This window comes from Phyllopteryx taeniolatus, chromosome 4, assembly GCF_024500385.1.
Source record: "Phyllopteryx taeniolatus isolate TA_2022b chromosome 4, UOR_Ptae_1.2, whole genome shotgun sequence".
Lineage (NCBI taxonomy): Eukaryota > Metazoa > Chordata > Actinopteri > Syngnathiformes > Syngnathidae > Phyllopteryx > Phyllopteryx taeniolatus.
In genome coordinates, this window is record NC_084505.1 from 22,854,641 (window position 1) to 22,868,021 (window position 13,381).

The 13,381-nt window shown below is 43.1% G+C and overlaps 1 protein-coding gene and 2 long non-coding RNA genes across 4 annotated transcripts in view; 1 reads left to right on the top strand and 2 right to left on the bottom strand.

The window, feature by feature from the left end:
* The window catches only part of LOC133476808 (protein phosphatase 1 regulatory subunit 29-like), a 121,507-nt gene that overhangs the window by 102,581 nt on the left and 5,545 nt on the right, over window positions 1-13,381 (top strand). For both annotated transcript variants that reach the window (XM_061770699.1, XM_061770698.1), the window contains one exon: window positions 12,782-13,181. In XM_061770699.1, the coding sequence (XP_061626683.1) occupies window positions 13,005-13,181 (177 nt within the window). In that variant the 5' untranslated portion in view covers window positions 12,782-13,004. The remainder of the gene's footprint in view (window positions 1-12,781; window positions 13,182-13,381) is intronic.
* Window positions 3,331-4,536, bottom strand: LOC133477302 (uncharacterized). Its single transcript, XR_009788287.1, has 3 exons — window positions 4,429-4,536; window positions 3,633-3,697; window positions 3,331-3,479 (listed from the first exon to the last, which is right to left on the bottom strand). It is a non-coding gene; the product is annotated as an uncharacterized LOC133477302 (long non-coding RNA).
* On the bottom strand, window positions 4,532-5,783 carry LOC133477301 (uncharacterized). Its single transcript, XR_009788286.1, has 3 exons — window positions 5,528-5,783; window positions 4,724-4,769; window positions 4,532-4,582 (listed from the first exon to the last, which is right to left on the bottom strand). It is a non-coding gene; the product is annotated as an uncharacterized LOC133477301 (long non-coding RNA).

A 13,381-nucleotide genomic window follows, 5' to 3' on the forward strand; every position in this document is an offset into this window, starting at 1 on the left:
TCTTCCTTTTTGTCACCCTCTTCGTTAAACAATAATATATAATATATTTAACATTTTATTATTTACTTTTGTTAAATACAATCATTGTAACAATGGATTATTATTTTATATTTTATTTTACATTTTTTGTTTCTATATAATATCATTTTGTAAGTATAACATTTGTTTATCAGATCAAAATGTGTTTTCTTGTTTTTATTTTTAGATATTTTATTTATTTTACACACACACACAAAATGACATTTTTCATTTTATTTTTGTGCATTTTCTCTCTTTTATATTTTATGTCAATGCATTTTGTTTACTTTGTATTTTGTATTTTATTTCATTGTTAAAAATGTATTTTACATTTTATTTTGCATTCGGTAACATTTTCTTTTAGTCATGTTATTTTTTTTTTAATTTCCATATCGTGCACAAATTTCATTCTTTCAGGCTCGCTGAACTGAACTCCATTAAGGTACGCCGATGTCTCGGGTTGTCTTGTGTGACGACAGTTTTGTGCAACTTTAGAAAATTATTGGTCAAATTTGTTGAAATTTGGAATGAAGTTTTCACTGTAATACACTTTCATTAAGGAGCCATCCTGGTGCTGCTTCTTCTTCTTCTTCTTCTGCTGTCCTGTTGAAAGATTAAAGTGGAGTTCATTCCTCAGCTCCTCTTCATCATCCCCTTCATTCTCATTTCCGTGCAAAGGTCAACCTCAAAAAGAAACTCAAAGCCCGGTGGTGGTGCCGCCGAGACAGAGAGCAGTAATTAAAACCGATAAATTAACCCCCCAACCTTCGCGCTCCTTCGTGCGCGTTTGATCACGATCCTTCCCGATCTCGGTGTCGGGGTTTATGGCGGGGGGATCATTGGCTTGACCTCCCGGAGAGCATTGATGGTGTGATGGTGACTCGCCCATGTTCCGTGGGTGCTGGGGCGGTGCCCGCTGGCGCCCGCCTGGGTCCCCCGCTCTGGCTGCTGGTGGTGGCCCCCTGTCGCTCCTCGGGCCTGCTTCCTCCTCTTCTCTCCATTCCTTCCGTCCTTGCGGTCGCTTCTTCCTCTTCTCGTGGGGGGCCCGGTTTGTCCCCTGCTGGCTGTGGGGCCTGCTGTGGAGTTTTCGTCCCTGTTTTTTGGGGGGGAGGGGGCAGGGGGGTCCCGGGGTCGGTGCTGCGGGGCTAGGTGGGGCGGCCCGCTTCGTCTGTGGTTGTCCCGCCCGATGGGCCCGACCTGCAGGAGCCATGCCTCTTAATCACTCACCTACCACACACTCACACCTCTCACTGTATGCATTTTTTTCACTCGTCACATCTGGGCACCCATACATATCAGGGGTTCCTGGTGGACTGGTATGGGGTCGGTGGACTGCGGGTGTCGGACCATGTTTCAGCACGTCAGCGTTGTTTCACGGTCCGGGTGCCCTGCCCCTCCGCCCTGCCTGCCCCTGCCTGCGTGGGGCAGTGGGGGGGGGGGTTGGCTGGCCTGGGGGGGCACGGTGGCCCACTGGTTAGAGCGTCAGCCTCACAGTTCTGAGGAGTGGGGTTCAATCCCCGTCCCCGCCTGTGTGGAGTTTGCATGTTCTCCCCGTGCCTGCGTGGGTTTTCTCCGGGCACTCCGGTTTCCTCCCACATCCCAAAAAACATGCATTAATTGGGGACTCTAAATTACCCGTAGGTGTGAATGTGAGTGTGAATGTTGTTTGTTTGTATGTGCCCTGCGATTGGCTGGCAACCAGTTCAGGGTGTACCCCGCCTCCTGCCCGATGATAGCTGGGATAGGCTCCAGCACGCCCGCGACCCTTGTGAGGAGAAGCGGCTCAGAAAATGGATGGATGGATGGACTGGTTAATGGAGGATTGTGTTGTGCTTCTCTCCTTCACTCGTGTAGTGTAAATCTCGGCTGTGGAGGAGCGAGTGTGTGTAGGTTAAATAAATCAATTTCAGACTTTTTTGGCATGTTACAGAAAAAAAACAAATTGGCCAATTTTTACGTCAATAACGGAGGTTGGCGGCACGGTGGGCGACTGGTTAGAGCGTCTGCCTCACAGTTCTGAGGACCCGGGTTTAAATCCTGGCCCCGCTTGTGTGGAGTTTGCATGTTCTCCGTGTGCGTGGGTTTTCTCCGGGCACTCCGGTTTCCTCCCACTTCCCAAAAACATGCATTAATTGAAGACTCTAACTTGTCCTCCAGGTGTGAATGTGAGTGCGGATGGTTGTTTGTTTGTATGTGCCCTGCGATTAGCTGGCAACCAGTTCAGGGTGTACCCCGCGTCCTGCCCGATGATAGCTGGGATAGGCTCTAGCACTCCCGCGACCCTTGTGAGGAGAAGTGGCTCAGAAAATGGATGGATGGAATAACGGAGGTTAAGTTCGAACAAAAATCCACACACAGGTGAATTTGCAAATGCCGAACCACGACTATGCATTGAACTGAATTGATCTGAGAAACGGCGAAGTTATTGCATGCCGTTTGTCGCGGCTTGAAGTTACATGTGACGGCTGCTCTCAAATATGCTAATCAAGGTCCCTGTTGCGGTAAATATGCATATCATCAGTTCACTAGTTATTTTTATTTATTTTTTTGCATATAACACAGAGCTAGGGAGATGTGAAAGCTTCATGTTTGCTTTTTCTCTTGCTTTTTTTTCCCCTTTCACATCTCTGCCTCCGCTAGCTACTTGTGTGATTATATACTGTAGATTAGTGAGCAAGAGTGTGAGGCTGTGGCGAGATTGGGTGGGGAGAAAAAAATGTCACAACGTCCTCCATCTGTAAGAAACGGCTGCTCGTACACTTGTTGTGAGATTAACAGCGAGGAACAGCGAACTGCCTTTGCGGTTCATTTCAGAGCTCGGCCTCGTGGGAAATAACAGTCTACAGTCCAGAACTGGTAGGAGGAGAATAATGTCACATCCCGGGAGGAAGGGGGGGGGGGGCCACTTCTTGAGCCTTTACAAAACATGGATACTCTGGGAGGCCGATGCCGATGGGTGACCCGGAACGCTAATTGAACCAGTATCCATCAATCAGAGATCCTAAAGTACTCCGTAGTCTATAGGGTGCACATAGCGATTTTTTTTTTACATCTTAACGGATTTTTTCAAGCATGTGCTTAATGCTTTTATTATAATATGTGGCAGTGGCGGGTCCTGGATTGGGTAACTGGGCCTTTAGTGGAGACTGATGCATCTTAATCCGCCTCATAGTACCACCCACCACTATTACATCACAATTATAGAAAATGTCAATAGTACTGTATGCAAAAAGTGTATACAGCTCGCCATGGTGCCAAATACATCAGTTGGATCAGTTCACTAGCAATATTTATCTAATAAACTGGCAAAAACATAAAACATTTACAAGTAAATAAAAATCCATCATATTCACCTAGATGCTGATTATTAAATGTATTAACGTGTGTAGATCACTACAGGTGTGTTTTACAGGTGCGAAACCAATCTTGGGACAGAAAAGTGCTGACGTCATTGGTTGGCCCTGTGAGGATGAATTTGAAATGCGATTTGTTGAAGACCTTGTAAAGGGACAGAAAATGTCTTGTAAATTTGACACATCACACATGATTTATAAAAAAAAAAATCACCAAGTATATAAAATAAGGCTAAAAAAATCATGAAAAATAGAGCCCACCTTCCATCTTTACGACGTGTGGGCGTGTGTGAAGGCGCTGGAAACATGCTGTGCTCAATCTTGGCCTGTCAATCAAAAAATGTTGATACAGTATGTGCGTAAGTGTCTGTAGTCAGCTACAGGCTGAAAAATGTGTGCCGCTGTGTTTAATAAACGGCTAACGTTCCCTTAAGGTTGTCACTCACCGAATGACGCTTCTGAACCCGACTGAACTGTTGCGCAGTGTGTGTGGTTTTGCAACTGTTTTCATGAATGGCGATAAGTCTGCCACAGGTTTTGCCGCGATTCAAATTTTTCATTGCTGTTGCAACATCACAGCTTACAGTCAATCAAAATGCACTTAAGCTTTCACCCAGGCGAAAAATACATTTCCTGGCTTGAAGCGAGTGAGACAGCGAACGGCTCCCGCGCCACGCTCAAACCATATAAATACAGGTGACAGGTGATATGACTCGCCCATCTAGGGCTGTAACTTTCTTGGGACACGGGAGTGGTTGGAGAGGCACTTGGAGTGCCAGTCCTTAATGAATGAAAATGTTGTCTGCATCAGAATCAATGAGGGCAATTACGGGTGTATTGTGACACCAAGAATGCAAGCGGGAACAGTCATATGGGAAGAAGAGCTTGAGGAAGTAGTAGTTTGGCTCACCACGGTGCTCTCGGGGCGCGGTGAGCCTGGTCTTTTGGGCGTAAGGGGCATTGAGCGATGAAGTGACCGGGTTTACCACAATAAATACACAGTCGCTGCGCTGGGTGACGCGACGCTGATGTTCCTGAGGGTCTAGTCGTGTGTTACCTAGTTGCATGGGCTCATCTGGTGCAGTGGGGGGGTGGGGGGGGGGGCTGATGAAGGGGCAGTCGGAGGTGCAGAAGGCGGGTGAGATGCTGACTGTGCCGTGCTCACGGTGGAAGCGATCTTGCGCGCTCTAACCCCCCCTCTCTTGAGCTCTCTCCCGTAGATATAGGAACATAGGAATGTGCAAATATTGAACAACTTTAACATTTCATGAATATAATTAATGGCTAAAGTCATTTTTGTATGTTGTCCGAAAACAAGAAAAAACTTCAACAAACAAGAAGAGTCCACTTACCTCGATTTAACTTCAGCAGATTACCATGACCTGAATGACTGAGAATCTACACAGACATAAAGAAAACACGCAATTTTCAACATACACATTGGTATTTTTTATATTGAGACAGTCAAAAATGACTTTGGCAATTATGCCATGAGGCTAAAGATTTATCCACGGCGGTCCGGACCGAGCAGGTTAGGGAGAAAAGATCACTTAATGCACCCCACACCACAGAAAAGATCACTTAATGCACCCCACACCACAGAATAATCCCTTAGATACAGTAAGATTTTCAAGACATCTGGTCATCCAGCCTTTGCTGACTTTGACATGAAATGGGGAAGAATGAGAAAATGTTATTATCTGTAGATTTGTACCCTTGAAGTAGTTCAGTAGTAACTCTAGTTTTGTCCGAATCACTTAAGGGTTTGTAAACAATCTCCATTTTTGTGTTCACACTGTAAAAAATGCATGGTAATGTCTTTGGTTTAGCATGTTAGGAGGTAGCAGTTAGCACACGTGTATGCTTAATATTTGACGTTCACATTTGTTGTTTGGTCCAAAACATTTAATAGGTTTGTAAACAATCTCCACTTTTGTGTTCACGCAGTGAATATGGAATATCTTTGGTTTAGCATTTTAGCAGTTAGCACACATATATGCGTGATATTCATATTTTCGGCCTTGTTTTGTAGATGTTTGATAGCAGCACGAGCTTCGTCCTGTTTACATTCTTGCGACGTTGCATATGGGTTGTTGTGATGTGTTTTTTTAAAATGTTTTTTTATTGTGAACACAAATCAAACTATACGGACAGACCTGACTGATCCACAAGTTCGTAATGACATCTGGTGACAACAACAGGAAGCCGTTTGAATTCGAGCCAGTTTGCGCTAGGTGCGCGCGATCCTCTCCTTGAAAAAGCCGTCGCGCTGCACCTTCAAATCCAATTTCATGCTCCTTTCTCGCCTCTTTTTCTGCTTTCAAGCCTCCTCAGAGCATTCCTAGTCCTCAACATATCGCTTACAGCTTGTATATGCTTTGCTTTGAACAGAGCTGTTTGACGGGAAGTAACTGGGAACGCAGCAGCATTCTCATATGGCATCTCCTGGAACTGTACCTTATGAAGTGGAGAGCTTCTCAGTCTCAATAAAGACAAAAGAAAACGTAGCAAAAAATAAATAAATTGGGAAATACTTTGATGTACTCTATGTGCTTGTGCCTTTGGTCTTGTAGAAAAAAAACGTTTCGACAGTTAAAAATGTTTGCTGTGAGGAAAATAATAGCACACCCCTCGGGAACATGGCGCACAATTTGCTTTCAATTATATCTTAATCTTCAGAAATAGCGATCTTATTCCAAGTCGTTTGTCGCACAATAATGCTTGAAATTGCATATTTCTGTGATTAAACGCCAACCAAAGGAAAGAACTAAGGACTTCAATACTGGTTAATACATCGCAGCATATCACGGATATCTCCAGAGATCAAGCAAATATTCTGATTAGATATTGAGTAAATTCTACAACTAAGTGGAGCACATTTTGTCTATTTGAATCAGTTGAAAAATAGCGATGCTGTTAAACGCCGGTTTTGGCACACTGCAAAGAATTTTCTGTTTTTGTTTTAGCTGCGGGATGACACAGCCATTCTGTGTTTGTGTTGTTGAAATAACCGGGAAGGTATTGAAGCGGATCAAAATCAGACAGGCGAAACCCCTCTGCCTTAATTTCCCCATGGGGAAAAAAATAAAGTTTTCTGAATCTGATCTGAATCTGAAATGCCATCTTGAAGCTGAGTCTCGCTCTACCCGAAAGACAAACATCTTACTTCTAGAATGAATACAAAAAGTTGACACACCCCTGTTCAAAAGCCAGGTTTTTGTGATAAAAGAATCCAAGATAAATCCTTTTCAAACTTTTTCACCAATAATGTGATCTATAATCTATGCAACTCATCTGAAAAAAAAAAAACATTTTAGAGAGAGGAGGTAAAAATAGTCAGCTGTGGTAGTGTTGTTGCACAAGTGTGCACACCCTCTTGTAACTGGGATGTGGCTGTGTTGAGAATTATCCAATCACATTTAAACACACGTTAAATGTGAGTCAGAACACGCCTGCTACCATTTAAAGTGCCTCTGATTAACCCCAAATAAAGTTCAGGTGTTCTTGTAGTCTTTTCCTGAGATCTTTTTTATATTTTTTGCTTTCTAGCAGAAGTTTGAAGTTTTTGTGCTAACACTGATTGTTGTCACATGTACTAAAATGCCTGTACTTGGCAGAAATCTCTTATCAGTTTTCTTCTCATCATCAATTTTGGCGGAACGTCCAGTTCTTGATAATTTCACTGTTGTGCCATATTTTCTCCACTTGATGATGACTGTTTTCACTGTGTTGGAAATTCTTTTGTACCCATTCTCCTGACTGATACCTTTGAACAGTATGATCACTCTGATGCTATAGAAGCTCTCTGTGGCCCATAGCTAGACTGGGTTTTACTGTGTGACTCTTGCCCAAGCCTACCCTATCTGAGCCCCTACACCTTTTCGAGCCCACTGGCTGTCTCAGGTCAGGTAAAACTGAATGTGCCAAAAATCAGACTGAAGCTCAGAGGCTGAAGCTGCTGCAGCCCCAGAATTGTAAAAGGCCACATCAGACAGACCACCTATTGACCTGTTTTTAAAATCCCTTTTTAAAACGCATCTCTTCTCTTTGGTCTTTGACACTCGGTCAGAGTTGACTTATTTATAATTTTTGAATTCCTATTGATTTGATTGCTCCTTTTGTGGCTTTTAATTTTATTTCCTTAACAACCTTTGTTTTTTATATTAACTTTGTCTCTAGTGTTACTTATCGATTGCTCTGTACAGCAGTTTAGTGCACAGTGCTTAAAAAATAAAGTTAGATTGGATTGGACTGAATTGAATTGTTGGAAAACAGCTACTAAAACAGCTGAATTTATTTGGGTTAATCAGAAACAGTTTAAATGGTGGCAGGCGCAAGCCACATTCCCAGTTATAAGAGGTTGTCCACAATCGAGGAACCACATAATCTCATTCATTCATTCATTTTCTGTACCGCTTATCCTCACTAGGGTCGTGGGCGTGCTGGAGCCTATCCCAGCTACACCCTGAACTGGTCGCCAGCCAATCGCAGGGCACATATAAACAAACAAACATCTGCGCTCATGTTTACACCTACGGGCAATTTAGAGTCTTCAATTAACCTACCATGCATGTTTTTGGGATGTGGGAGGAAACCGGAGTGCCCGGAGAAAACCTGCGCAGGCACAGGGAGAACACAGGCGAGGCCGGATTTGAAACCAGGTCCTCAGCACTGTGAGGCAGATGTGCTAACCAGTCGTTGACTGTGCCGCCCACATAATCTCAGTTTTTGTTTTTTTACTTCCCCTCTTGACAATGTCTTCTTTTTAATTAATTGTTCTTGTTATAAGTTACATTGATGTTGAAAAAAGTGAAATGATTTATCGTCCTCTCATTTTTTTCAATAATACAAAAATCTTCGAACAGGGGTGTGTAGACTTTTTATATCCATTGTAGTCTTTCAGTGTTAAAAAATATGTATATAATACTGGTGCAATCTCAAAGAAAGATTGGAGTCTGGCAAAGATGAGTACAAAGAACATAATTCCCTTACAGAGTCAAAAGCCCCAGTTAATTCTGCATAATGAACTGTTTTTTTCTGGGCCATTCCATCGTCTTTTATTATATTTAATACAAGCATGGAGATGCCCAATGTAGGCTGGGGATATACAGTGAGGTTGTTTTCTTTCTTCTTCAGCTACTGTGATTGGTCTGTTTTTTTAATGGTGTCATGTTGTATTCATTTCATTATAACCAGTCTGTGAGGATCTTTACTGAAGCACAACACCACATTTTTCTTATTCCCTATTTACATTGGGGTCTTAACTGGCGTGGCTAGTCAAAAATGCTACTTTTTTCGAACAGAGTGCTGACATCAGACCTGTATTTATTGGAGTCAAAAGTTCTTTAAAAGAGTGCATATGACAGTTGGTTACAGGCATCTTTAATATAGGAATAGGCACATATTTACCAAATGCAAACAAAAAGACACCATAGTATCAGAGTTGTATCAGATCCTATACGTCTGTGTACCTAATAAAGTGACCAGCAAGTCTCAACCAAGTCCAAACACATTTTTGTTTTGTCAGAGGACCGCATCAGCCACTTTGGGGAACTTGTCATTTGCGTCGAGACGGGAGAAGAATAAAAAATAGCCTGAAAACTTTTAATTAAAGCACTGCTGTGACAAACAATAATTAAACACAAAAAGAAACTCATTTAGAGAAGAAAAGGCAGCGAAATAAGCCTGTTGTGGGCTTCCTGTCAAAATAAAAGCGACGACAATAAAAGAGCACTGCGGGAGTGACACAAAAGGTGCCAGGTTGTGATTTGGTGACAAGACACCAGATAAGTTGTATTAAATCAATACATAGTGACAAGAAGGCGAGAGTCCGTGATAAAAACGCCCAGAACCATACAGTCGGCATCATTACGGCAGAATGGATCTGATATAAAAGTAAACTAATGACCGTCATGGTGAGCGAACGTCAGTCAGTAAACAACTGAGCGTTTAATGGACTCATCGTTCACGGCGGTGAGGCGGAATAAATATCACTGTTGTCATATCGAGGGAAAAGAGAACAACAACTCCAGACATCACTCACACGCTTCACGCTGATCTATTTACTGCTTGACACTGGATTGTTACATCCTGTCATCACAACATGGAACTGATTCTCTGATGACCAGAGGTGGGCAATCTTTTGGGTTCAGAGATTTGTTTTGATTTTTTGGAAAATGGAAAGATGGGTCTGACAGTCTATGTTTTATGATGTTTTATGATTTTATGATTTGAATCATCTGAGTACGTGGTGGTTCTCATGCATCCAATGAATTGAGTCAGTCACCGGATTCAACTGTATTATCTGAGTCCATGGTGTTTCCAGTTCATCTGCTGACTCGATTCAGTGACTTGAGTCAGTCTACTTATTCGTCCACCCCGTGAATTTGCGGTGTTTCTTGTGAGTCCGCTGAACAAAGTCAGTCACACAATTCAACTGAATCATCGCAGTTTGCAGTGTTTCTGGTGAGTCCATTGACTTGAGCCAAGTAACCAAATCATCCGTGTCTTCTGTGTTTCCGGTCCGTTCATTAACTCATGTCAGTCACCTGATTCAACAGACTCATAAAAGTGTGGTGTTTCCGATGAGTCTGCTCACTTGAGTCATTGAACCAAATTATCCTACTCTGAAGTGTTTCTGGAACATTTGCTCACTCAAGTCAATCAACCAAATGATCGGACTCCACAGTATTTCCGTTCAGACCTCTAAGTCGAGTCAGTCACTTGATTCCACTAAATTACCTGAGTCTGCCATGAATCCCCTGACTGAACTGCTGAGTTCACTACAAGTCAGTCAGCCAAATTATTTTAGGCTGCACTTTTTCCGGTGCATCAGTTAACTCGAGTCAGTCACCCAATTCAATTGAAACATCTGTTTCTCGTGAATTTGCTGACTTGAGTAATTTAACCAAATCATTTGAGTGTGCAGTATTTCCAGTGAGTACCCCAACTCAAATCAGTCACCCCTTCCAACTGAATAATCTGAGTCTGTAGTGAGTCCACCATACACAAGTCAATCATCCGATTAAATCGAACAATGAGTCTGGGGATTTGGTTCAATGACTTGAGTTAGCAGACTAAGATGATTCAGTTGGATCGGGTAACTGATTTAAGTTGTTTGACTCACCAGAAACACTGCAAACTGAGATGATTTGGTTCATTCAATGGAATCAGGGGAGTCTGAAGTGTTACCGGTGATTCCGCCAACTCGAGTGAGTCACCCAGTTAATCAGAATAAGAATCATCTGAGTCTACAGTGTTTCCGGGGAGTTTGCTAACTTAAGTCAGACATCCGATTCAACCGAATCGTCTGAGTTTGTGGTGAGTTCCCCAAGTCAGTCACACAATTCACCTGAGTCATGAGTCACTTGATTTGGTTCCCTGACTCAAGTTAACACACTCAGCTAATTGTTGAATTGGGTACTTGAGTTAGCAGTCTCACTGGAAACATTGGTACATTATTTGAGTCTGCAGTGTTTCTGGTAAGTCTGTTAATTTGAGCCAGTCGCCACGTTCAACTAAATCATCTGAATCTGCCAGTTAGCAAAGCAAATCATCTCTGAGTCTGCAGTATTTTCAATGAGTCTGCTGACACGAGTTAAGGGACCAAGTATCCACAGTCCACAGTTTTTCCAGTGAGTCCAACTTCTTGAGTCAGTCACCTGATTCTATCAACCCATTTGAAGCTGTGGTGTTTCCGGCGCATCTGTTGACTCGCGTGAGTCATCCGATTCTGCTGAAGTATCTGAGTTTGCAGTCTTTTTGATGAGTCAGTGAACCCTCTGGAAACACTGAAATCATCTGAGTCAGTGATGTTTTTCCGTGAGTCTGCGAGCTCAAGCTGTATAGTCAACATCAGCCTGCCAAATGACTCATATGATACCAGGTTAATGGAGCCCTTGTGATTCCTGATTCAGTACAAAGATTCAAATTATTAACCAGGGTGATTCAAGAACGGACCTGCCAGAACGGACATGGTCCAAGCCCTTGATTTATTGAGCCACAACCACAAGTGTGCGGTGGCCATTTGCCTTAACCAGGTGTGTCAGAGCATTGTGGTGGGGTTGGAAAGCAAGAACGAGCAACAAGGCATCAATAAATATGAGATTGAGTGTGTCATTTCTTCTCTCGAGTGCTCTTGAAAGCTCCATCGTCATCTTGTCCTCCTGTCATTCACCTTCACTGCGAGAGGCAATCTAAATTAAAACAGTCTGCAACACCGCGATGAGTCTCATTTATTTTATTTTATGGCGGATTAGCGGCTAATCCATGGTTAATCCTTGTGAGGAAGGTAACGGCTAAATGTCAACAAGCGTCCTGTTAAAACATGCAAATTACAAGGAGCCTCCTCTGTTTGCTACATGGCCCGTCTTCCCCATTTGAGAAAAAAATAAATAAATTAAAATCACCTAAAAAATGTTGCCGCCATTTGCATTTTTATTGCAGCGCGGTATGTAAACGTGTGCGCCTGTGATACGTTGGCGATAAATAATTACACGCTGTAAAAATCCAACTTTCCATTAAAAATAGTTTTACCTGCAGGCTTGATTGAGATTTAATGCCGCCATCGTAGCTGCTAATGAATTCAGCATTTGTCAAGTGTGAGAAGTAGCTGGACCCAAGAGCAGGCGGAGGCTGATGTAAAATGATGAACAGTTTATTGAGCAAAGGTTATGGAGGTGGTCCTGGATGTGTTGGCAGGCGGCGGCGTGGACAGAACAGGCGGCTGGCAGGAATGACATGGGTCAGGAACACTGGGAACGAGGAGACACAAGAGAACGAGGCTGTACGAGTGGCTTACTTGAGTAAATTGCTTGGTTTTATGGGGCTAGGGAGAGCTGCGGGAGGTGGTTGATTCTCGTGTGAAAACTGAGTACAGGTTTTGTTATCAAGGCAACTGGGGGTAGAGCAAGGCAACGAAGCATGGGCTACTCAATGTTGATGATTGAAAAGTGCTATTCATATCAGAGTTGTGGAAACTCTGATATGAAAAGCACTTGCACAAAGCTACCACTGGCAAATTTAACCGTATTTTGAATGTTTTTCCTCGTGGATGTAGCAATGCATCGCCAAGCTGCCGAATTACATATTTCTCAACTTTTCTGACATCTCGAGCGACAAAAAAGCGACAAGCATCACGTCGCCTATAAATGGCTGACCTTCCCCTGGCCGAGTTAATAAGTCATGGGCCGAGAAACGAAGTGCGGGGGAGGAGTTATAGAAATTAGACAACCTGACGTCACAAACACATTTTCAGAAATAACCAGCTCACAAAACATTTACTTGTTTTTTAAATTTCACACTTGATGGGTGGGCGCTCAACTATTTGTAAACAAGCCACTAAAAAGTCAATTTTCCATTGCATATCAGTTTTTAATTCATTTTGTAATTTGTTTTCTCTGTTGCTGTAGACAGGCTGTGAACTCTCTGTGGGGGTCCGGTGGTGGCCTGGTCTTGGGCCATGAGTAGCAGCTGGCGGGACCATCTCCAGAACCTTTGCACGTGGAACACCTAAAATGGGGTTGATGAAAGCTGGTTTCTAATCATTGTGAAGACCACCTGACCTTTCTCACATCTTGAGCCCCTTCAAGATCCTCCAAGATTCATCTTTTTTGCCAACTTTCTGTCTCAACAATGAAAGATAAACTTCTTTATTTCCTGCTCCTCCCTGCATTGTTGTTCCTGCGGCTGCCCTCTGTGGTCAGCGGGGACTGCTGGCTGATTGAGGGGGACAAAGGCTATGTTTGGCTGGCGATCTGCAGTCAGAACCAGCCCCCCTATGAGACCATACCCCAGCACATTAACAGCACGGTAGGTAGCATTCCCTGCTTTTACGACCCCTTAATCTCTGATTTTGTTTGAGTTTTTGTCAATATTTTGTCTCCTTGGGTAAGAGTCTGTGGTCTCCTTTAGGAACCCCACAATTAGTAATAGAATATACATTTAGACTCTGGTTGGGCCATTGCAAAATCCCGTTCTTTTGTTAATTTGGGGACCGATAGCAATACTAG